The sequence below is a fragment of the Dendropsophus ebraccatus genome, chromosome 6, assembly GCF_027789765.1.
Source record: "Dendropsophus ebraccatus isolate aDenEbr1 chromosome 6, aDenEbr1.pat, whole genome shotgun sequence".
Taxonomy (NCBI): Eukaryota; Metazoa; Chordata; class Amphibia; order Anura; family Hylidae; genus Dendropsophus; species Dendropsophus ebraccatus.
Genome location: NC_091459.1, coordinates 41,681,930 through 41,708,391, shown reverse-complemented (window position 1 = coordinate 41,708,391; position 26,462 = coordinate 41,681,930). Strand labels below are relative to the sequence as shown.

General features: G+C 45.9%; 1 protein-coding gene across 2 annotated transcripts in view; it reads right to left on the bottom strand.

Annotated features, from left to right (window-relative positions):
- The window catches only part of DSE (dermatan sulfate epimerase), a 50,386-nt gene that overhangs the window by 2,115 nt on the left and 21,809 nt on the right, over window positions 1-26,462 (bottom strand). For both annotated transcript variants that reach the window (XM_069973642.1, XM_069973643.1), the window contains 2 exons: window positions 24,878-25,117; window positions 1,041-1,248 (listed from right to left, as the gene is read on the bottom strand). In XM_069973642.1, the coding sequence (XP_069829743.1) occupies window positions 1,041-1,248; window positions 24,878-25,117 (448 nt within the window). The remainder of the gene's footprint in view (window positions 1-1,040; window positions 1,249-24,877; window positions 25,118-26,462) is intronic.

Here is a 26,462-nt window from a genome sequence, read left to right as displayed (position 1 = left end):
TGGCATCTGAAGACAGGGCTTTACTTCTAATAGGAGAGAAGTATATTGTAAAGTATGTGTCATACAAAAAGAGTAGCTACCCTAAAGGTCCCCACTAGAGATGAGCGAACCGGGTTCGGGTTAGAGTCCATCCAAACCCAAACATTCGGCATTTGATTAGCGGGGGCTGCTGAACTTGGATAAAGCCCTAAGGCTATGTGGAAAACATGGATACAGCCAATGGCCATATCCATGTTTTCCACATAGCCTTAGGGCTTTATCCAACATCAGCAGCCACCCCTATTCAAATGCCGAAAGTTCGGGTTCGGATGGACTCGAGCATGCTCGAGGTTCGCTCATCTCTAGTCCCCACTAGTGTTAGCAAGCACGCTCGGATGCTGCTTGAATAACTGACAATTATAGCTCCCAACAAACCTATTTCATTTTTTTGTTCTAAGTTTTGTACAGTTCATTCCTTCAGGAGGAGTGATGCGGAGAGTGTGGGGAATTGCCTGCAATTTGTAATGTGTTTTACAGAAAGCTATAAAAAAAATTTCGTCCTAAATATTGTATATCCCTTAAATGTCCCCTGAAGGAACGAAATATACAAAATATAGAACAAAGAAATTCAAATGTAAAAGGGAATTTAAAAGTTAAATTACCTATGTTAACCAGGTATTCAAGGGGTTAACATTGTTAGTTTGTGCAATTATCTTTCTTATGTTACCTACATTAAAATTTGACGGCTCCCTCCCAATGTCATAGGACTAAAACGCCATACTGCTATTTGCTCATTTTTAACCAAAATTTTACCATTTTAACCAAAACCTAAGAACAAAGCTCAAAAGAAGTGTGTGCACATAGCCTAAGAATGGATTCCATTTTATTCAATCTGACTTCTGCTACTGAGAGTGTGGTATAGGCAAGAGTAATCACCTCTTTGTGAGTGGACAGTGTATGGCAGATGTCATGGCAGCCAGCCTTCACCGACTAGCTCAGGGTAAGTCATTTCACTATTCATTGGTGAGAAATGTTCAGAAGAATGCAAAATACATGCTTACCAAAGAAACTCTGTGTGTAGGGTACACCAGCGCTGACCTTTGGCTGGGGTCCCAGGCCCTTCCTGAACTCTGTTTAGTTGAATCTGTTCCGCTAGCCAATTGCCACTCCCATTTCTCATAACAAATTTATCCAGAAATACCAACTGGCTTTCAGGGCCATAGAACCAATTGTAGTTTGAATCCGCTATGGCAACAGATCTCTGAAAACCTAGGACAAAGCGGGTTACATACATCATTATACAGCCAGCATGTCATTACCACAATATAAGAGAAATGAAAAGGAAGCGTGCTTTAAGGACTTTATTAAACAGCCACCCCCCAACTTTGAACTGGTGAAAGACAGGTCCACTTTTGCAACCATTTTTATTAGGATTGCCCAAGTGCATTTTTACTATTCATTTAATGTATCTGTTTTATGAAATAAAAATGTTAAAACTAACCATTTAAAAACCAATCTGTAAAATGGAGAGCAAAAACACAGTCCAAAACTTCAGACTTCTAGAACGTTTCCAATGTTCCTAATTACACTGCTCAAAAAAATAAAGGGAACACTCAAATAACACATCTTAGATCTGAATGAATTAAATATTCTCACTGAATACTTTGTTCTGTACAAAGTTGAATGTGCTGACAACAAAATCACACAAAAATCATCAATGGAAATCAAATTTATTAACCAATGGAGGCCTGGATTTGGAGTCACACACAAACTCACAGGCTGATCCAACTTTGATGTAATGTCCTTACAACAATTCAAAATGAGTATTGTGTGTGGCCTCCACGTGCCTGTATGACCTCCCTACATCTGGGTATGCTCCTGATGAGGTGTATGACCTCCCTACATCTAGGTATGCTCCTGAAGAGGTGTATGACCTCCCTACAACGTCTGGGCATGCTCCTGATGAGGTTGCGGATGGTCTCCTGAGGGATCTCCTCCCAGACCTGGACTAAAGCATCCGCCAACTCCTGGAAAGTCTGTGGTGCAACGTGATGTTGGTGAATGAGGCGAGACATGATGTCCCAGATGTGCTCAATTGGATTCGAGTCAGTCTCATGCTACCATGAGTGTGAAAGCACCACAAAGTGACCAAAACATCAGCCAGAAAGCATAGGCACTGAGAAGTGGTCTTTGGTCCCCCACTGCAGAACCACTCCTTTATTGAGTGTTGCCGCGTTTACACAGAACGATTATCGTGCGAATTCGCACGATAACGATCGAATTCAAACGATAATCGTACGTGTAAATGCAGCGAACGATCAAACGACGAGCGAGAAATCGTTCATTTTGATCTTTGAACATGTTCTTAAATCGTCGTTGATCGTTCGCAAAACATTTGCAGATCGTTCCGTGTGAACAGTTGTTTGACGATTTAACCAATGTGTGAAATAGGCATAAGCGATTGCAAAATGAATTTTCCGTACGATATATCGTACCGTCTAAACGCTGATCGTTATGAAAAAAAAAATCGGTACTCTGACATCGTTAATCGTACGATCGGGCAATTATCGTTTCGTGTAAACGCAGCATGTGTCTTGCTAATTGCCAATAATTTCCACCTGTTGTCTATTCTATTTGCACAACAGCATGTGAAATGGATTGTCAGTCAGTGTTGCTTGCTTAGCAGACAGTTTGCTTTCACAGAAGTTTGATTTAGGGTATATTCACACGGGCGGGCTCGCAGCGAGATTCTCGCTGCGAGCCCGGCAGGTCCTGGCAGTTCCCACACACTATATACTCGCTGCGGTCTAAACAACCGCAGCGAGTATGTAATTATACCGCCCTTAACCCCTTCTGCTCCCGCCCGGCTCCCCCGCTGTAAGCATACTTTACCTGTCCTTGCTGCATGGGTCCGGCGTCCTGCTCTCCTGTCCGACCAATTAGTGTGTTGCCCAGCCGCAGCCACTGATTGGCCGGGCGGGAGAGCAGGACGCCGGACCCTTGCAGCAAGGACAGGTAAAGTATGCTTACAGCGGGGGAGCCGGGCGGGAGCAGAAGGGGTTAAGGGCGGTATAATTACATACTCGCTGCGGTCGTTTAGACCGCAGCAAGTATGTAGTGTATGGGAACTGCCAGGACCTGCCAGGCTCGAAGCGAGAATTTTGCTGCGAGCCCGTTCGTGTGAATATACCCTTACTTGGAGTTATACTGTGTTGTTTAAGTGTTCTCTTTATTTTTTTGAGCAGTGTACAAACAAAACTTGTATGCAATGTGATGCTTTAGCCATCAGTTCTTCTGCCTCCTGTACTACTGTGTGTTAGAAACAGTAGGGTGTTCATTTGTTCAAAATAAGATGTGGGTGATACTGTTAGACTCGTCTAGCGACAGGCTATCCAAGGACAGTCTCCGATTACAGATACACAAAGAAAAACAAAGGAAGTGGAAGGATTAGCTGACCCTGTTCATCTTCTTCAGAGGATTTACACTGTCTCTGAAAGGCAAATCAAGGCTTCCCTTTCATCTTCTCAACAGCAGTGCTCAGTTTAACCCCTTACTTGCCGTGTTGCTGTTTTATTCATTTCTGCTCACACAGCAAACCAGTGCATCAATACCGAAGTGTACTCTTCTACTCACATACCCCAGCATACTGTCTGCCTGTTCAGTCCAGTGCACTTTGACCAGCATTAGGTCATCAGAAAATGTTTATGCAAGGACCCTGCAGGTGGAAGGTACCTTGATTTATTTACCTGTGCCTTTGTGAAGAGGGAACTACATCTCTGCAGGGTCCTTGCAAAAACATATCTGGAGTCTTGTTTCCTCGAAACAGTTTGTTCATGAAGTCCCTTTGATGTGCTGCCGTGATTGTTGACTGCCTTCAGTAGAGTTGTGCCTATTATTTGCACAACTCTAATAGGTGAGTGTGTTTGAGAAGCTCTGATGGTGGTTATATTGCTATACCTGCAGGTTTCAGACGCTATTGCACGAGGAAGCGCCCTTCTTTCTTTTTCTTTTGCAGCATTATGTCATGGCATTACAGTAAGCACTAGATACTATGCAGCGATTAAAACTGGCAAATAGTCCAGCTCTGGTAGTATGAAGATCATGAAAAATGTACCTTCCACACTCTACGCATGAGAGTGGAAATCACTGGGCAGGTAGCTAGAGTGGGCAGGTGCAAAAGGCATTAGAATAATCAGTCAATAGGAATATAGTGGATCCATCAATCCCACCAGAGGCTCAAAAGGCCCAGTAAAGTTCAGGGGCCCCATGTGTTCCACTGCCTATCACAGCTTCCTTTGGAATACTCCTGAGGAAGATTGGGAGTGCTCCTGAGGAAGCTGTGATGTACAGTGAAAAGCACTGACTGCATTATTGCACGGCATTATTCTCATGCTTTTTACATTTGCCCAACCAGTCCATGTCCTTCTTTATGTATGTTTACTAAGACTGTCTTGATTGATATGGTCCATTGCATGGTACTTGGTTTTGCACAAAATTCACCCAGTCACTAGAGATGAGCGAAACTGCTGAAAGTTCTGAAACAATTGGCATTTGAACCTTGCTCCTTGGAGGGATTCAAATGCCGATCATTGAGGTTTATGTGAACTCGAACTTTCGGCAGGTTCACTTATCTCTACTAGTCACCACCAGGGTAATGTAACAAAACTATTCAGATTTTTACAAAATTTGAAATGACAAATGTCCTTTACCCTCTTAAGGACCGGGCCTAAAATGGCCTTAAGGACCGAGGCATATTTTATGAATATGACCTGTATCACTTTAGTCATTAATAACTTCGGGATGCTTTTACCTATCCGGCTGATTCTGAGAATGTTTTCTCGTGACATATGGTACTTTACATTTCTGGTAAATTGGAGTCGATACTTCTAATGAATCTTTATGAAAAAATCCAAAATAACGTGAAAAATTTTGAAAAATTGCATTTGGTTAAATGGTTATGCCACATAAATTATATATTAAATAGCATTAGCAACATGTCTACTTTATGGTGGCTGCTTTTATTAAACTATATTTCATTTTTTTTTGACAATAGAAAGCTTAAAACATTAGCAGCAAATTTCCAAATTTTCAGTAAAATTTCAAAATCAGATATTTTTAGGGACCTGTTCAGGTTTAGGCTGGGTTCACACACAGTATATTTGAGGCTGTATTTGTGAGGCTGTATAGCAACCAAAACCAGGAGTGGATTGAAAACACAGAAAGGATCTGTTCACATAATGTTGTAATTGAGTGGATGGCCGTCATTTAATGGCAAATTTTTGCTGTTATTTTAAAACAACGGCTGTTATATTGAAATAATGGCAGTTATTTACCGTTATATGGCGGCCATCCACTCAATTTTAACATTGTGCGAACAGAGCCTTTCTGTGTTTTCAATCCACTCCTGGTTTTGGTTGCAATGAGGACCTGACATGAGGACCAAATACAGCCTGAAATATACGTAGTGTGAACCCAGCCCCAAAGTGTATTTGAGGGGACTGTGTGTTAGAAAGCCCCACAAAGCACCCCATTTCAGAAACTGCACCCCCTAAACTCTGCAAAAGCACATCCAGAAAGTTTAACCCTTTAGGGAAGGCACAGAAATAAAATCTAAGTGTGTCAGAAAGTTGAAAATTTTAATTTTCTGTGCAGAGATTTTATTGTAATCCAATATTTTTCATAATGATAGACCTATTAGCAGAGAAATGCACCCCAATATTGATTGCTCCGTTTCTGCAGTTTATAGAAATACCCCATATGTGGCCCTAATGCGCTATTTGACACAACCACAAGCTCAGATATATAGGAGCGCCTAGTGAATTTCAACGCCTCTGTTTTATTTGGTCATTTCTGACTGTACCACTTCAGGTTGGTAGAGGCTCTGGGGTGCCAAAACCTAAAAAACACCCCTAAAAAGGGACACCATTTAGAAAACTACACCCCTCAAGGAATGTAACAAGGGTTGCGGTGAGCATTTGGACCCCACAGGTGCTTCACAGATTTTCAAAACAATGTGGCGTGAAAAAAGAAAAATTTACTTTTTACACTTAAACGTTGTTCTAGCCTTCAATTTTTAATTTTCTTAAAGGGATAAAAGGGAAAAAAAAACACAAAGCGTGTAGTGCAGTTTCTTCCGAGTACGGAAATACCCCACATGTGGACATAAAGTGCCATGCGAGCGCAGAACGAGCCTCCAAAGGGAAGGAGCGCCAATTGGCTTTTGGAAGCTGAATTTCACTGGAATGGATTTCAAGGGCCATGTCGCATTTACAGAGCCCTCGTGCTGCCAAAACACTGGAAACCCCCCACAAGTGACCCCATTCTGGAAACTACACCCCTCAAGGAATCTAATAAGGGGGGCAGTGAGCATATGGACCCCACTGGTGACGGGCACAAATGTGGAACAATGTGACGTGAAAGGGAAAATTTTAATTTTTTCACTTTCACGGCACAAATGAGCCCATCAACAAGGGGTCCATATCCTCATTGCACCCCTTGTTAGATTCCTTGAGAAGTGTAGTTTCCAGAATGGGGTCACTTGTGGGGGGTTTCCAGTGTTTTGGCAGCACAAGGACTCTGTAAATGCGACTTGGCGTTTATAATCCATTCTGGCCAAATTCAGCCTCCAAAATCCAAATGGCGCTCCTTCCCTTCGAAGGCTTGCCCTGCACCCACATGACGCTTTATGTCCACATTTGGGGTATTTACGGACTTGGGGGAAATTGCTCTACACATTTTGTGTGTTTTTTTTCTCTTTTATCCCCTTGTGAAAATGAAAAATTCAAGGCTAAACCAACATTATAGTGTAAAAAATGTAATATTTTATTTTCACGCCACATTGTTCCACATTTGTGCCCGTCACCAGTGGGGTCCATATGCTCACTACACCCCTTGTTACATTCCCTGATGGGTGTAGTTTCCATAATGGGGTCACTTGTGGGGGGTTGCAACTGTCTTGGCAACACAGGGGCCTTTTGAATGCAACATGGCCCTCGAAATCTATTCCAGCCAAATCCAGCCTCCAAAAACCAAATGGCGCTCCTTCCCTTTGGAGGCTTACCCTGCACCCACAAGGCGCTTTATGTCCACATGTGGGTTATTTCGGTACTCAGGGGAAATTGCTCTACACGTTTTGTGTTTTTTTTTTATCTTTTAACCCCTTGTGAAAATGAAAAAATTAAAGACAAGATCAATGATTTAGTGTAAAAATGTAAAAAAAATGACACTAAATGTTGTTCTAGCCTTGATTTTTTCCATTTCCACAAGGGGTTAAAAAGAAAATTAATGCAAAACGTGTAGAGTAATTTCCTCTGAGTACGAAAATACCCCACATGTGGATATAATGTGCCATATGGGCACAGGGCAAGCCACCAAGGGGACAGAGCGCCATTTAGAGGCTGGAATGGTTGGAGGTTGGAGGCCATGTCACAATTACAAAGCTCCTGTGCAGCCAGGACAGTAGAAACCCCCCACAAGTGACCCCATTCTGGAAACTACACCCCTCAAGGAATCTAACAAGAGGTGCAGTGAGCATATGGACCCCACTGGTGATGGGCACATGTGTAGAATATGTGCTGTGAAAATAAAAATTTTTTTTTTTCCATTTTCACAGCACAAATGTGTCCATCACCTGGGGGCCATAACCCGGATGCCCCCCTTGTTAGATTCCTTATGGGGTGTAGTTTCCAGAATGGGGTCACTTGTGGGGGTATATACTGTCCTGGCCGCACAGGGGCTTTCTAATTGCATCAGGGCACGCCTCTAATGGGAATGGCGGCCATGCCTATTTAGTTGGGGAAAAGGGACAATTCTAATTTATTTGGGGGTATTAGGCCAATTATTAGTTTATAAGGTTGAAAATGACAGGTGTCCATCAAATTCAACCTGTGTTGATCCAGAGGAAGGCAAAAAAAAAAACCCTCGTGAGGCAGACGACAGTAGCCTCATCACAGCGGAAAAATTCCTTCCCGACTCCATAATGGCAATCAGAATAATCCCTGGATCAACGTGACCCCTGAAATAGGAATAAGGGACAGAATTTAGATAATGTAGAACTACAATGACGTGTGGAACGCCTTAAAGCGATCCTGTATGCAGAGGCCAGGGTGATCAAGACAGGTGTCACACTGGAAAATGGTGTCCTTCCTGATCCCCCTGTTACGCCACACTCTGCACTTCTTCTGGGGTCTCCCGTTCTCCAGTGTGGGGGACGTCACCTGGAAAATGTTGCCCTGGTGCGATACGGGGTCCTTCATATCCAGAAGCGCTGGGTCCGCTCCATGGCTGCTAAATATTAGGGCTGGTATTACTGTTTCTGATATTTTCAGATCGTGCCGCAAGCTACAGTAGCTCGGGCAGCGAGGGACCGGAAGAGGGGGTGCTGGTATAAAAGTTATCCCCGTACAGGTGGTAACCTTTATCCAGCAGTGGGAAGATCAGGTCCCAAACGATCTTCCCACTAACTCTGAGGATGGGGGGGGGGGGGGGAGCTGGGGGTTGGATTCGGGTGTCCCTTCCTTCATACACTGTAATGGTACATGTACACTGCGGAATGGCGAAAGATAACCCTTTGTGCATTCCGCAGCTGGCACCCACCGGCGGACTGATGCGGGCGCACGTCTCCGTCCGTGTCACACTCCATTCTATGCACAGGCGGATTCCGCCCTCTGTGCAAAGAATGAACGTGTTTATTCTTTGGGCAGACGACGGAATCCGCCCGTGCATAGGATGGAGTCTATGACATGGGTGGAGACGCACGCCTGCATCAGTCCGCCGGTGGGTGCCAGCTGCGGAATGCACAAAGGGTTATCCTTCGCCATTCCGCAGTGTGCACCTACCCTAAATCTGTAAGTGTACCCTGAGGTACTCTCACAGAGTTTGTAGAATTTCACGCCATACCGTCATCTCTTAATGGGACGGTACTGGCGGAAAAGACGTGTCTGGGGGGCAGCGTACGCTACGCTACCCCCAGACACGTCACTGGATGATGAGGATGAATGGGGGAAAAAAGGATCCCCCCCATTCATCCTCACTGGCTGTTTCAGTGTCGGAGGCAATAATAGCGTACGCGTCCGACGCCGAAAACACCCTGGGGGCCATCTTTTTACGGGGATTAGTATATGGGGTATGTAAATGTGTAGTGGTGTAGTGTAAAACTTTATTCCGTGTAGTGTAATGGTGTTTTTTACTTGTTTTTTTTAACATTAAGTATAAAAAAAAAAACCTACGCCAAGAAAGGAGTTGCCAATAAATGCCGCACTTATGTGCGGCACTTATCAGCAGACCGTGGCAGTAGGGTATAGGTAAAAAACACCCTACGCCAAAAAGGAGGAGTTGCTGATCAGCGGCGCACTTACGTGCGATGCTGATCAGCACTCAGCGGCGATAGGGTGCGGAAAATTTAAAAAAAAAAATTGGGGGAAAAAAACAAAACTTCAACCCTATAGCTACTGATATGTGTATTATATACACTTATCAGCCGCTAGGGGGCAGTAGAACACAAATTCCGGAAAAAGCCGAAGTTTGACGATGCTGGAGCCGATGATTGCCGATGGGGACCGCCGAAAAAAGACGAAGACGCCGACGAGGACGCGATCGTGACGCTGGATCAGGTAAGTATGGGTCAATACCTGCTCTGGACACCTCAGCTACCTAGCTGAGGTTTCCACAGCAGGTATTAAACCCTTTCATGGGGTACTTATATTGCCGTGATCGGCCGGCCGATCACGGCGATCGGGACGTGGCACCGTGGCCACCATTACTTTTAACAGTAATGGCGGTCAGTGCCGTTCTCAGACAGCACCGACCGCCATTGCTTTCCGGACCATCGGGTCACCGATGACCCGGAAAGCTGCAGATCGCCGCCATTGGCTGATCTGAATTGATCAGCCAATAGCGGCGATCGTCAGCACGGGAGGGGTTAATCACCCCCCGTGCCGACAAGCAGGGATGGCCTGCTATACATTTTAGCAGGCCATCTTCCCCGATCGCTGCGTGTGTACACGCAGCGATCAGGGAAACCGTGGGCGTAAATGTACGCCCGTTTGCGTTTAGGCACGGGTTTTGGGGGCGTATACTTAGCCCCGTGGTCGTTAAGGGGTTAACGGGGCCTATTCCACTGAGCGTTAATCGGCCCGATTCGTCCGATCATCGCTCGGTGGAATAAAGAAAACGGTCAGCCAATGATCGTGTCATCGGCTGATCGTTTATTTAGGCCCAAACATAAAATCATCGGTCACCCACCGCGCATCGCTTCGTGGAATAGCGGTGTGCGGCGGGCGACTGATGATTTGAGAAGCAGCATACATTACCTAGCAGGGCTTCTCCTCTGCTCTGTCTTCCTCCCCGAGTCCCGAGGCGCAGCATCAGCTTCAGTGCTGCCTGACTGAGCTGTCAGACTGCTCAGCCAATCACTGGCCGCGATCGCCGCGGCCAGTGATTGGCTTAGCGGTCTGACAGCTCAGTCAGGCTGCTCCGGAGTTGATGCTGCGCCGCGGGACCCGAGGAGGAAGACGGAGCAGAGGAGAAGCCCTGCTAGGTAATGTATGCTGCAAGGGCTGCAAGGACATCAGTAACGATGTCCCTGCAGCCCTCGCTAACGATTGTCGGGCCGTGGAATAGGCCCAGTAAACGATCGCCGATCTAGCAGATCGGCGCTCGCTTACGCCGTTGATCGGGCCCTCTTCGGTCTGTGGAATAGGACCCTAAGTCCTAACGAAGTCTAAAGTCTAAAGAAAATAAGGAACAGCTATAACTTGGTTCATCGGATACTGGTTATCCAAGTTAAATGACGGCAGCCTAAATCACGACTACTGCCTACAATAAATAGTATTTATACTCATTTAATCATCCAAGAGTGACAAACAACCCTTGGCACCTATTTATAACTGGGATAAAAAAGTGAAAGAAAATGTGGAAAATGAACAGTAAAGCCAAATAGGGAGACTGGGGATGGAATTAATAGTACACTCACTTCATTCATAAATGTGGTTTCTCTTAACTAACCTTAATCTGTCAAAGCTTGCAATTACAGTGTTGTTTTAAGTTTTGTAGGGTTGTTGTGGCGCATGTAGTTTTGTACACAAGTCCAGGAACAGCTATGATGACAAAATGTTCCTACTGGACAGAGAAGTGGAATTTATGAAGCCAACGCTAGACAGGACTGGGTAAATAACTTTAAGAGGCATGGCTTTCCTTAGTCATCACAATGACTGATTGAAAGAGAGTCATAAACTTATGTATACAGTCATATAAGGATCCGCTCACACGAGTCAGCTTCCACTTATGGTCTAGCTCCATCAGGTTTCATCTTCTTCTAACAAACAGTATACTTAAGTCTGCTGTGCTAGTCAGCTTGGTTAAAAAAAAAAAAAAAAAAAAAAAAGATCCACCTCAAATCCCAAAATATAAATAATAAAATTAAAGAGCTTATCTGGATACACAAACAAAGTTTAAATATGGCTGGGAACAACATTAAAATAACTGTATACTCACCTACCTGGGTCCCCCCACCCCCAGCTCCCAGTGTGACAGCATAGAATCTGATTTCACCTACAGGAGCAAATCCCAGATTAAATGGTTCACGGCAGCTGCCGATCACAAGAGTTGCTTCCTGTGACACATCAACTTTACATTTACTGCCTGTGCACCTAGGATTTGCTCTGGCCAGGGATTTAAGAGTCAAAGGAATCAGGAAGCAGAAGGGTTTAGGAGAATTTGAAACAACAGCTGTAGGGAATCAGGGCAAGTGAGGATGATGTCATTTTTTGTTTTTAGGTCACCCTCAGCCAATTTATCACTTTTCCTGGGGCTTGGAAAACCCTTTAAGGAAAAAGATGTAGAATAAGTAATTTGGAAAATCTTTTAAAGCCATTTCTCACAGGCCAATCATATTTAACAAGTAGTCCTAGGAATCTATACAAACCAATAAAAAAAAAAAAAATAAGCTTTTAGGGTGGAGAGTGGGGGGGGGACAAGAAATATGTAGTTGTATATACATAAACACCCTTAAACTAATGATCTTGTGGAAATACCCTTTAACCTCTTAAGGACGGAGCCTAAAATGGCCTTAAAGCGTAACTGTCATGTTTTTTTTTATTGCAGAAATCAGTAGTATAAGCGATTTTAAGAAACTCTGTAATAGGTTTTATCAGCCAAAAAAGCCTCCTTCTGTACTCAAGAAGCAATCTCCCAGCCTCCCCCCCTGACTTCTTATCTGTGCATTATCAGGCAAACACGTCTTCATTACAGAGAAGCCAGTGAAGACGGGCTCTGCTCTCTCCATTGTAAGCCTATGAAGGGGGGAGGGGCTGAGGGAGATGAGGGAGCAGGAAGAGGTGACATGAAGGTCAGCTGTTTGTAGACTCTCTGGGCACCTAAAACGCTGGATTCAGGTGTCAGAAAGGTCAGTGCTTATCTAGAAACTTACTGAGAGAAGATTGCAGGGTGTTGTGCTGTGCAGGACTGCTCCGTGCTCAGTCACTCCTAACAGCCCCTCCCCTCTCCATAGCCACATAATGGAGAGAGAAATCCTGCTTCATTTGATGTGAAGGGGGAGGCTGGGAGATTGCTTTTTCAGTACAGAAGGAAACTCTTTTAGTACATAAAACCTATTACAGAGTTTCTTAAAATTGCTTGTACTGTTGATATTTAATGTTTTCAGAAAAATGACCCTGAAATGACAGTTACGCTTTAACCCCTTAAGGACAGAGCCTGAAATGGCCTTAATGACAGAGACAAATTTTATGAATATGACCAGTGTCACTTTAGTCATTAATAACTTCGGGATGCTTTTACCTATCCGGCTGATTCTGAGATTGTTTTCTCGTGACATATTGTACTTTACATTTCTGGTAAATTGGAGTCGATACTCATAACAAATCTTTATGAAAAAAACCCAAATAAGGTGAAAAAAATGTGAAAAAATGCATTTTTCCAACTTTGAAACTTCTTTGCGTATACAGAAAGTGGTTATACCACATAAATTATATATTAAATAGCATTAGCAACATGTCTACTTTATGTTGGCGGCATTTATTAAACTATCTTTCATTTTTTTTAGACGATAGGAAGCTTAAAACATTAGCAGCAAATTTCCAAATTTTCAGTAAAATTTCAAAATCAGATATTTTTAGGGACCTGTTCAGGTTTAAAGTGTATTTGAGGGGCCTGTATGTTATAAAGCCCCACAAAGCACCCCATTTCAGAAACTGCACCCCCCAAACTCTGCAAAAGCACATCCAGAAAGTGTTTTAACCCTTTAGGGGAGTCACAGAAATAAAAGCCAAGTGTGTAAGGAATTTGAAAATTTTAATTTTCTGTGCAGAGATTTTATTGTAATCCAATATTTTTCATAATTATAAACCTATTACCAGAGAAATGCACCCCAATAATTATTGCCCCGTTTCTGCAGTTTATAGAAATACCCCATATGTGGCCCTATTGCGCTATTTGACGCAACCACAAGCCTCAGATATAAGGGAGCGCCTAGTGAATTTCAACGCCTCCGTTATATTTGGTCATTTTTGACTGTACCACTTCAGGTTGGCAGAGGCTCTGGGGTGTCAAAACCTAAAAAACACCCCTAAAGGGACACCATTTAGAAAACTACACCCCTCAAGGAATGTAACAAGGGGTGCGGTGAGCATCTGGACCCCACAGGTGCTTCACAGATTTTCCGAACAATATGGCGTGAAAAAAGAAAAATTTATTTTTTACACTAAAACGTTGTTCTAGCCTTCAATTTTTCATTTTCTTAAAGGGATAAGAGGCAAAAAAAGACAAAAAATGTGTAGCGCAGTTTCTCCCGAGTACAGAAATACCCCACATGTGGCGATAGAGTGCCAAGGGGGCGCAGGACGAGCCTCGAAAGGGAAGGAGCGCCAATTGGCTTTTGGAAGCTGAATTTCACTGAAAAGGATTTCAAGGGCCATGTCGCATTTACAGAGCCCTCGTGCTGCCAAAACACTGGAAACCCCCCACAAGTGATTCCATTCTGGAAACTACACCCCTCAAGGAATCTAACAAGGGGTGCAGTGAGCATATGGACCCCACTGGTGACGGGCACAAATGTGGAACAATGTGACGTGAAAGGGAAAAATTTCATTTTTTCACTTTCATGGCACAAATGTGCCCGTCATCAAGGGGTCCATATCCTCACTGCACCCCTTGTTAGATTCCTTGAGGGGTGCAGTTTCCAGAATGGGGTCACTTGTGGGGGGTTTCCAGTGTTTTGGCAGCAGGAGGGCTCTGTAAATGTGACATGGCGTTCATCATCCATTCTAGCCAAATCCAACCTCCAAAATCCAAATGGCGCTCCTTCCCTTCGGAGGCTTGCCCTGCGCCCACATGGCGCTTTATGTCCACATGTGGGGTATTTACGGACTCGGGGGAAATTGCTCTACACATATTGTGTGTTTTTTTCTCTTTTAACCCCTTGTGAAAATGATAAATTCAAGGCTAAACCAACATTATAGTGTAAAAAATGTAATATTTCATTTTCACGCCACATTGTTCCACATTTGTGCCCGTCACCAGTGGGGTCAATATGCTCACTACACCCCTTGTTACATTCCTTGAGGGGTGCAGTTTCCATAATGGGGTCACTTGTGGGGGGTTTCAACTGTCTTGGCAACACAGGGGCCTTTTGAATGCAACATGGCCCCTCGAAATCCATTCCATCCAAATCCAGCCTTCAAAAACCAAATGGCGCTTCTTCCCTTCGGAGGCTTACCCTGCACCCGCATGGCGCTTTATGTCCACATGTGGGGTATTTCCAAACTCAGGGGAAATTGCTCTACACATTAAATGTTTTTTTTATCTTTTAACCCCTTGTGAAAATGAAAAAACATGACAAGATTAATGATTTAGAGTAAAAATTTTACAAAAATTACACTAAATGTTGGTCTAGCCTTGATTTTTTTCCATTTCCACAAGGGGTTAAAAAAGAAAATGAACACAAAACGTGTAGGGTAATTTCCCCTGAGTACGAAAATACCCCACATGTGGACATAATGTGCCATATGGGCACAGGGCAAGTCACCAAAGGGACAGAGCGCCATTTAGAGGCTGGAATGGAGGATGGAGGCCATGTCGCAATTACAAAGCTCCTGTGCTGCCAGGACAGTAGAAACCCCCGACAAGTGACTCCATTCTGGGAACTACACCCCATAAGGAATCCAACAAGGGGTGCAGTGAGCATATGGACCCCACTGGTGACGGGCACTTACGTAGAACATGTGCCGAGAAAATAAAAAATACAATTTTTTTCATTTTCACGTCCCAAATGTGGCCGTCACCAGGGGGCCATATCCCCGCTGCCCCCCTTCTTAGATTCCTTATGGGGTGTAGTTTCCAGAATGGGGTCACTTGTGGGGGGTTTCTACTGTCCTGGCCGCACAGAGGCTTTGTAATTGCATCATGGCATCCTCTAATGGGAATGGCGGCCATACCTATTTAGCTGGGGAAAAGGGACAATTCTAATTTATTTTGGGGGTATTAGGCCAATTATTAGTTTATAAGGTTGAAAATGACAGGTGTCCATCAAATTCAACCTGTGTTGATCCAGAGGAAGGCAAAAACCCCTCGTGAGGCAGACGACAGTAGCCTCATCACAGGGGAAAAATTCCTTCCCGACTCCATAATGGCGATCAGAATAATCCCTGGATCAACGTGACCCCTGAAATAGGAATAAGGGACAGAATTTAGATAATGTAGAACCCCAATGACGTGTGGTGCACCTTGAAGCGATCCAGTATGCAGAGGCCGGGGTGATCAGGACAGGCGTCACACAGGAAAATGGTGTCCTACCTGATCCCCCTGTTACCCCACACTCTGCACTTCTTCTGGGGTCTCCTGTTCTCCAGTGTGGGGGACGTCACCTGGAAAATGTTGCCCTGGTGCGATACGGGGTCCTTCATATCCAGAAGCGCTGGGTCCGCTCCATGGCTGCTAAATATTAGGGCGCTATTACTACTTCTGATATGTTCGGATCGTGCCGCAAGCTACAGGGCAGCGAGAGACCAGAGGAGGGGGGTGCTGGTATAAAAGTTATCCCCGTACAGATGGTGACCTTTATCCAGCAGTGGGAAGATCAGTTCCCGGACGATCTTCCCACTAACTCCGAGGATGGGGGGGCATCTGGGGGCTGGATTCGGGTGTCCCTTCCTACATACACTCTAAGGGTACGTGCACACTGCGGAATCGCGACAGATAACCCTTCGTGCATTCCACAGCTGGCACCCACCGGCGGACTGATGCAGGCGCGCGTCTCCACACGTGTCATAGACTCCATTCTATGCACGGGCGGATTCCGCTCTCCGTCCAACGTGTTCATTCTTTGGATGGACGATGGAATCCGCCCGTGCATAGAATGGAGTCTATGACACGGGTAGAGACATGCGCCCGCATCAGTCCGCCGGCGGGTGCCAGCTGTGGAATGCACGAAGGGTTATCCTTCGCCATTCCGCAGTGTGCACGTACCCGAAATCTGTAAGTGTACCCTAAGGTACGCTCACAGAGTTTGTAGAATTTCACGCCATACCGTCATCTCTTATTGGGACGGTACTGGCGGAAAAGACGTGTCTAGGGGGGAAGCGTACGCTACGCTACCCCCAGACACGTCACTGGAGGATGAGGATGATGAGGATGAATGGAGGAACGAAGGACCCCCCATTCATCCTCACTGGCTGTTTCGGTGTCGGAGGTAATAATAACGTATCCCTCTGACGCCGAAAACACCCAGGGGGCCATCTTTATACGGGGATTAGTATATGGGGTATGTAGTGGTGTAGTGTCAAACTTTATTCAATGTAGTGTGGTGTAATGTAGTGTTTTTTACGTGTTTTTTTACAGTAAGTATAAAAAAAAACCTACGCCAACAAAGGAGTTGCTGATAAATGCCGCACTTATGTGCGGCACTTATAAGCAGACCGTGGCAGTAGAATATAGAAAAAAAACACCCTACGCCAAAAAGGAGGAGTTGCTGATTAGCAGCGCACTTTCGTGCGATGCTGATCAACACTCAGCGGCGATAGGGTGCGGAAAATAGAAAAAAAAAAATTTGAAAAAAAAAAAAAAAAAATTCTGAACATCCCTGTAGCTGCTGATAAGTGTATTACACATATCAGCCGCTAGAGGGCAGCAGAGCGCAAAATACGGAAAGAGCCGACGCTGGAGCCGAAAATAGCCGAGAGAAGCCGAACGTGACGTCACGGAAGAAGCCGAAGACCCGAACGAAGACGAGGATGCCGCGAACCCGGAAGACGCCGATCAGGAGCCCGGGACAGGTGAGTAATGTACAAATACCTGCTCTGGACCCCTCGGCTGCCTAGCTGAGGGGTCCAGAGCAGGTATTTACTATATTGTGGGACTCTGATCGCCGTGCCACCGGCCCGATCGCCGTGAATGGCCGGCCGGTACCGGCCGGCCGTTCACGGCGATCGGGCCGGTGGCACGGCGATCACCATTACTTTTTACAGTAATGGCGGTCGGTGCCGTCCTCGGACAGCACCGACCGCCATTTTTTTCCGGGTCATCGGGTCGCCGATGACCCGGAAAGGTTCCGATCGCCGCTATTGGCTGATCTGAATTGATCAGCCTATAGCGGCGATCGTAAGCACGGGGGGTGTTAACCACCCCCCGTGCCGTGAAGCTAAGATGGCCTGCTATGATTTATAGCAGGCCATCTTCCCCGACCGCTGTGTGTGAACACGCAGCGATCGGGGAAACATCGGGCGTAAATTTACGCCCTGATGCGCCAAGTACCAGGGCGCGAGGGCGTAAGTTTACGCCCGATGTCGTTAAGGGGTTAAAGGGAACCTGTCACCCCCCCGTGCCGGGGTGACAGGCACCCGACCCCCCGTTAGAGCCCCCTATACTTACCTAATCCCGCCGGGTCCCGCTTCTGGATCCGGTCGGGTGACGGAGATCTCAGCCGCTGCAGCCTGGCGCGCTCGCTGAGAGATGAGTCCAACGCTCATAGAGAATGATGGAGCGCTGGACTCTCCTGTCATTCTCTATGAGCGTTGGACTCTCTGCAGCTGGGCTGCAGCGGCTGAGATCTTCATCACCCGACCACCTCCAGAAGCGAGACCCGGCGGGATTAGGTGAGTATAGGGGGCTCTAACGGGGGGTCGGGAGCCTGTCACTCCGGCACGGGGGGTGACAGGTTCCCTTTAAGGACTGGACCAAATTTCAGGAATATGACATGTGTCACTTTATCCATTAATAACTTCGGGATGCTTTTACCTATCCTGCTGATTCTGAAATTGTTTTCTCGTGACATGTTATACTTTATATTTCTGGAAAAACTGAGTCGATACTTGTAGCTTATTTTTATGAAAAACACCAAAATAACGTGAAAAATTTAGAAAAATAGCATTTTTCTAACTTTGAAATTTTGTGCTTGTAAGGAAAATGGTTATGCCACATAAATTAGATATTAAATAGCATTAGCAACAAGTCTATTTCATGTTGGCAGCATTTATGAAACTTGCATTCAATTGTTTGAGACAACAAAAAGCTTCAAAGTTTAGCAGCATTTTTCCAAATTTCAAGAATTTCAAAATCTGATTTTTCAAGGGACCAGTTCACGTTTGAAGTGTATTTGAGGGGGCTGTATTTTATGAAGCCCCACAAAGCACCCCATTTTAGAAACTGCTCCACCCAAACTGTTCAAAATCAATTCCAGAAAGTTTTTTTTAACCCTTTAGTCACAAAAATAAAAGCTAAGTGTGTGAGAAAATTTAAAATTTCAATTTTCTTTGCAGAAATTATATAGTGATCCAATATCTCTCATAATAGAAAACCTATTTCCAAAGAAATGCACCAAAAATTTTTATTTCCCCATTTCTGCAGTTTATAGAAATAAAGCCTCAGATGTAAAGGAGCGCCTGGTGAATTTTGAAGCCTCCTTACAAATTTTCAAAGTACCACTTCTGGTTGGCAGAGGCTCTGGGGTGCCAAAACCTAACAAACACCGCTAAAGGGACACCATTTAGGAAACTAAACCCTTTGAGGAATGTAACAAGGGGTATAGTGAGCACATGGACCCCACTGGTGATTGACACAATGTGCTGTGAAATTGAAAAATTTTATTTTTTTTAGACTAAAACTTGGTCTAGCTTTAAATTTTTCAGGTTGACAAGGGGTTAAAAGGGAAAAAAAACTAACATAAAACTTGTAGAGAAATTTCCCCCGAGTACAAAAATACCCCACATGGGGACATAATGTACCATGCGGGCGCAGGACACGACTCCAAAAGGAAGGAGCACCATTTGGCTTCTGGAAGCTGGATTTGGCCAGAAAGGAGGACGGAGGCCATGTCAGGTTTACAAAGCCCCCGTGCTGCCAAAACATTGTAAACCCCCCACAAGTGACCCCATTATGGAAACTACACCCCTCAAAGAATTAGTAATCCTACATAAGGCTCAAATAGTGCGGTCTATGCGCACCCAACACTGTCCAACACAAACCAAAAAAACAATGAATGCAAGACCAATATATATAAATTTACTTTATTGTTTGAATATCAAAATGAAATAATTTAAAAATACATTACAAGGGGGCTAGAGCTGATACAAATCCCCATAAAAACGATGGATTAGCTAGGTTCTTACACACAAAATATAACATCACAGAGCAAATGACAGTAGAAAATGAGGAACCTATATATACTGGGCACTGGGCTGGTAGTACATGCAATAAATAAATACAACTCACAGTGAGTATACAGAAATAAATACGGTACGTACGGTGAGGTGGATTCATATACTAAGGACACTTATGGGTAATGTTTTAGTATAGGAGGATGGTATTTATTTCTGTATACTCACTGTGAGTTGTATTTATTTATTGCATGTACTACCAGCCCAGTGCCCAGTATATATAGGTTCCTCATTTTCTACTGTCATTTGCTCTGTGATGTTATATTTTGTGTGTAAGAACCTAGCTAATCCATCGTTTTTATGGGGATTTGTATCAGCTCTAGCCCCCTTGTAATGTATTTTTAAATTATTTCATTTTGATATTCAAACAATAAAGTAAATTTATATATATTGGTCTTGCATTCATTGTTTTTTTGGTTTTGTGTTGACCCCTCAAAGAATGTAACAAGAAGTATAGTGAGCATATGGACCCCACTGGTGACAGACACAAATGTGGAACAATGTGCCGTGAAAATGAAAAATACATTTTTTTACACTAGAACGTTGGCATAGCTTTTAATTTTTCATGTCCACAAGGGGTTAAAAGAATTACACAAATCCTGTAGAGCAATTTCCCCCGATTACAGGAGTACCCCAAATGTGGACACAAAGTGCAAAGACGGCGAACGGAAAGCCTCCAAAGGGAAGGAGCGCAATTTGGATTTTGGAAGCTGGATTTGGCCAGAATGGGGGGCGAAGGCCATTTCGGGTTCGCAGAGCCCCCGTGCTGCCAAAACATTGTAAACACCCCACAAGTGACCCCAAAGAACTCAGGAATCTGTGGTACATACGGGGTGGGGTCACTAGAGGTCACTTGTGGGGCTTATCATCACTAAATGATGATGACTATGAGGAAAAAGAGGAAGGAAGGAGGAACGAGGGATCTTTCTCTTCTCCCTCACTGGTTGTCTCAGCCGAGAACAACCTGTGGGCCCTTTTTTTTTTTTCAGATCGGCAGCGAATTTTACACTGTGGATTCGCAGCGAAATCCGCTGCGGATCCAGTGTCAATCTATCCCTATGAGAATACATACAAGCAGCGGGATTGACATCCTGCTGCATGTATGTAAGTTAATCCCCACTGACCGGAGCATACACCACCTGCTCCCCACTCCGGTTTGCTTTGGGGGTTCCCAACGTCTGCTCATCCCACGCAGCCAATTAGTGTGCTGCCCCGCCGCAGCCACTGATTGGCTGAGCGGGACGTCCTGCCAAGAACACCCGAAGCAAGCAGGAGTGGGGAGGAGGTGATGTATGCTCCGGCCAGTGGGGATTAACTTACATACACGCAGCGGGATGTCAAGCCTGCTGCATGTATGTATTCTCATAGGGATGCACTGACACTGGATCCGCAGCGGATTTTGCTGCAAAACCGAAACTTGAAATCTGCTGCTGATCCGGCGTGTGTGAAAGTACCCTTAGAGGGGTTGTGTAAGTGTTATGCTTTTACATGTGTAAGTGTTAGTGTGTGTTTTATGTGTGTGGTGTTTTTGACTTTTTTTTTTACACCAGGGCAGAACAAAAAAAAAATTACACTGAAAAAGAAAAAAATAAACAGCAGAGGGCAGAGCAGGGGACAATATATCACCACCTATCCAGGGGAGAGGGTGGTAGGAAAGGGGAGAGGGTAAGAGGAGAGAGTGGCATCGGAGAAGGGATAGGTTGGCAGGAGATGGGAAGGGGTGGCAGGACAGAGGAGAGGTGGCAAGAGAGAGGAGAGGGCGGCTCGAGAGGGGAAAGGGTGGCAGGTCGGAGGGTGGCATGACAGGGTAGCAGGAGAGAAGAGAGGGTGGCAAGAGAGAGTAGAGGGTAGCAGGAGAGGGGCGGCAGGATGGAGGGTAGAGGGTGACAGGAGAGAGGAGAGGGTAAGAGGAGAGAGTGGCAGTGGAGAGGGGAGAGGTTGGCAGGAGATGGGAGAGGGTGGCAAAAGGAGAGGGTGGCAGGACAGAGGGAAGCAGGGTGGCACGGCAGAGGTGAGAAGGGAAGCAGGGTGGATGGTGGAGTGGAGCAGAGCAGGCTGGATAGCAGAGGGGGGGGAGTGGAGAAGGGTGGATGGCAGAGGGGAGGAGGGGAGCAGGCTGGATGGCAGAGGGGAGGAGGAGAGCAGGCTGGATGACAGAGGGGAGGAGGGGAGCAGGCTGGATGGCAGAGGGGAGGAGGGAAGCAGGCTGGATGGCAGAGGGGAGGAGGAGAGCAGGCTGGATGACAGGGGGGAGGAGGGGAGCAGGCTGGATGGCGGAGGGGAGCAGGCTGGATGGCAGAGGGGAGGAGGAGAGCAGGCTGGATGGCAGAGGGGAGGAGGGGAGGAGGCTGGATGGCAGAGGGGAGGAGGAGAGCAGGCTGGATGGCAGAGGGGAGGAGGGGAGAAGGCTGGATGGCAGAAGGGGGGAGGGGAGCAGGCTGGATGGCAGAGGGGGCAGAAGAAATGCAGGGAGACTGCTAGCAGCACTAGCAGGATCTTCCTGCATTCACTGTGCCACCAACGACATTGGCGGCACGGAGCGGCATGGGGGAGGCACGGAGCGGCATGGGGCCAAACATTGAGAACCCGAACCGGGCAATGTAATTCATGTATCCCTCCCTGCACGCCTCAGGATCGGGATCAATGAATCACATTGCCCGGCTCACCAGAGATTGGCCGGCCGCTGGCAACCGGCCAATCTGGACGATCGGGCACCCCGCAAACCGGCAACTCACCCCCTCCAGGCATGATCGTGATTGGAAGTGTCACGGACACCGCCAATCAACGGGACTGCAGCATCACATGACCCAGAATTCACACGCATAGCCGTGATTGGCTAGCCAATCACGACGATCGGCATCACAGGAGGGGGGGGGGCAGACTTCCCCCTCCGTGTAAAGTGAAGATGGCCTGCGATTATGCGATCGCCGCATAATGTCACGCAGGGATAGTTTAAAGGACCCGCGTACCGGTACGTAATGGGGCCTTAAGTGACAGGGATCCATGACGTACCGGTACGGCATGGGTCCTAAAGAGGTTAAAGAGTCACTGTCGTATTTTTTTTTTTTTTTTTTGCAGAAATCAATAGTCCAGATGTTTTTAAGAAACTTTGTAATTGGGTTTATTAGCCAAATATGCCATTATCTGCATTCAAAAGCCTTTTCCCAGGTCTCCCCTCCTTCCTCTTTTCCATTTACTGCTAAAAATCAGGAAATTGTGATTTGTTGCATCAGATGTACCCTGTCTGTTCTAGAGAAAGGGGAGGGGGGAGCAGAAAGCTGAGAACAAAGGATTAGAGGCTCGGAGCTGGGCGAACTCTGTATTCAGAGGTCAGAGAGGTCAGTGCTGACTGTCAGAGGAGATAGAGGGTGATGTATTTGTAGATTAACTCTTTGTTGTCCTGTTTTGGTGTTTTATTTAGCTCTCTCCATAGGAGAACAATGAAGACAGGGGGGAGAGCTTCAAACTGCTTTTTCATGATAAAAATTCATTTTTCGGCTAATAAACCCAATTACAAAGTTTCTTAAAATCGCCTGTAATATTGATATCTGCAAAAAAAAAAAAAATCATAACAGTAACACTTTAACCCCTTAGTGACTGCCGTGCTGCCTTTTTACAGTGGCCACTAATGGGCTTTATTCCGATGCGTACGCCTTTTAACGGTGTATGCATCGGAATGAATTGCCGCCCGGCGGCGGCAGTGCGGGGGCTCAGCGGTCAGTATGACAGCTGATCCCCTCCTGTAACTGCCCGGAGCGGAGGATTCTCCGCTCCGGGCAGTTTAACCCATTAAATGCTGATGTCAAAGCATGACAGCGGCATCTAACGGGTTCCGCTGTGTACCGGACGGCGCCGCAGGTCCACTTACATGATCAGAGGTCCGGTCCCCCGACGTCTCGACGACTCCGGGGGCCTAATGAAGGCCCCCGGGCTTACCATGGATAAGCCATCCTGCTGACAGGGGTGGCTGTGCTACTGCCTGTCAGCAGGATGGTCCCATTATACAATACACTGTACTGCAGAAGCAGTACAGTGTATTGTATAATGTGATCTAAGTATTACACTAGTGTACAGTAATGTACACTAGTGTAAAAAAGTAAAAAAAGTGCACCAAACACAATCACAGTGTTATCAATAAAACAGGCGCTGTGTACGGAGCAAGGAAGAAATCTCTCCTGCACATGCACAGCGCCTGTCAGATGAGCAAGGCCGGCTGCTTGAAAAAGGTGCCGAGACCGGACCAGCGTGGCGGCACACTCCGGGGGGGGGTGGCGGCGGGGGTTGGTGGATTGGGGAGCGATCTTTGAGTTCACACAGGGAGGGGAGGGAGGAAGGGGAGGGGGGGGGGTGGGGGGGGGGGAGGGGGGGAACAGCACCACTCTGCAGGACTTCCTTCCCGGGTGTCAGTGATGCTGACCATGAGTCCCGGGAGGGGAAGAGATGCGGCAGGCGGCCTTAGTTCATTCATAGCTCCGCTCCATGTGTTAGTTAGGAATGAAGTAATGCCGCGCGCCGCATCCCTTACCGGGACACGGTCGGCATTGCTTTGGGGGCGGGGGGGGGGGGGGGGGGATTGGTGATGTTGGATGCCACAGGGACCCCTCACATACTGCAGTGCTGGCCCATGTAACTGGTGACCGGCACTGAGCCCCCACAACCCCTGGTACAGCAGCCTCAGGGGACCTGGAGCGTGAGCCTCAGGGGACGCAGAGCACTAAACCCTGATTGGCTACACGCTAGCCAGCCAGTCAGGGTTCAGTGCTCTGCTGCTAATGAGAAGGAGAGCGGACGCCGGCCAGGTGACGTCACCGAACCGGAAGGACAGAGGATCCGTGAGTCGCAGGCTGGACGCTCACGTGACTGGACCAGAGATCTCCTTGGGGGGCCAATACAGGACAGGTAAGTATATTAGGAAAGGGTTAACCTTGGTTAACCCTTTCCACTGCCAATTTATTCATTTTCCCCGGAATACCCCTTTAAATGTTAAAAAATTAGGTTAAGAATTTTATACATCTGAATACAAAGTGACTTTTTTATATTTTTCTCCCAGTAAGCCATATACTGCATGATGTTTATGCTAAAACCAGGCTACACTCAAGTGGGAGGAAATAACAAAAAGTTCACAAACTCGTACAAAATGGCACAATTAGTAAAAAAAAAATGATCTTTCCAGATTCTCATCTGGAAAAACACTCTATTTAGATAAATTGCTTGATTTTTCCAAAGTCTCTTACCTGGCAAAATGGTCCTGTACATGAAAGCAAAGTGTTGTTTCAGCCACGGATGGTTGAAGTGATTGATATCGAAATGTCTTTGGACAAGAAACATATACTGGAAGAGTGATCTTGTTGTATAGCTGCCATAAGCCACTCCTTCATACAGTGACCCATCTGTCACATCATTTAACAGGACTATGGACTTCTCCATGATGGTGAGAACTTGTTTTGTCCAGAAGTAAGCTTCTTGCAAATATCCTGAAAAAAATAAAGACAAATATGTAATATGATGTAGATACTGCAAATACTTGTATTGTCCCTGGAGGCATGAGTAAGGTCAGATGGAGACACAGCAGTGCTGAGCTCATTTAGCTTAGCAACGATGCATCTCTCTCTCACTGACCTTCCCGTGCCAAACCAAGTGAGTGGAGAAACCCTTTAAAGGGAAACTATGAGCAGGTTAGACGAATCAAACCTGCTGATATGTCCCTATTGCACAGAAGACGCCGAGCAGGAAGGTACGTCTCTTATATTCCTCTTTGGTGTTATTCCGGTGCAGTTATTCGCGTTTCCCCCAGTCCGATGAGACCACTGAGGAGCACTGCCATAGCGCCAGTCCGCCCCATTTTTTATCATTAGAAAGGGGCGGTCTGGCCAGGGACAGATCCGTGCTATAGGGGCTGGCAGTGCTCCTAACACCCAACCCCCCCCCCCCCCCCGAGCGCCTAACGGTCTAACCAGACCGCGGGGAACACAACTAACTGCATCAAAACGGCACCAAGAAGGAAGGTAAAGAGACATAGAAGGAAAATAAGAGATCTTGGCATTTGGAATACCATGTGAGATCAGGAGTACGATAATTTAAAGAGGTTTGAGGCCTAAATTACAAAACTACTCTTCTACTGGGGCTGCGGGAGACACAATAGTGCGTTATACTTACCTCTCCCACTCCGCCAGACAACCCCTTTCGAAGTTTGGCCAATTCCACGATACCAAATATGTTTGTTTTGTTGTTTTTTTTTTTTGGAAGGGGGGGGTTATTCCTTTTTTTAAATTGAAAAATAGGAAAAAGGGGGGGGGTAACTTTTAAAATAGAATATATGTATATACACACACTTTTGTAGTCCCCCTTGGGGACTTCATTGAGCAATAACTTGATTGCTCATAGACGTCAATGCAGTACCTATGCACTGCATTGATCCATCATCTCTGGACTTCATTGCTTTAGCCTGTTGTTTACAACGTCTGAATATTTGAAAATGGCAATCACTTGCTGCCAAGCTAGTACAATATCAAGTAAAAAATAAATAAATAAATGCTTCATATTTAGCATAGATTAAAGGGAATGTGTCACAAAGTTAAAAAAAAACATGAAAGTCTTAAAATTGAATGTGTTATTTTTTTGCTAATTTATATGTGCATTTTTTATTTTTTACATGTAAGGAAATATGAAAAATTAACTATCTAATTTTCCATATTTCCCAGTGATGGCCACCAGGGGGAGCTCCAGGAGGAAAACTGCTGGTAAAAGTAACCTGATATACGGCTGTGCTGAAAAAAGAGGCTGTCTCTGCTCATTTGCTCTGACATCATCACCTCCCTC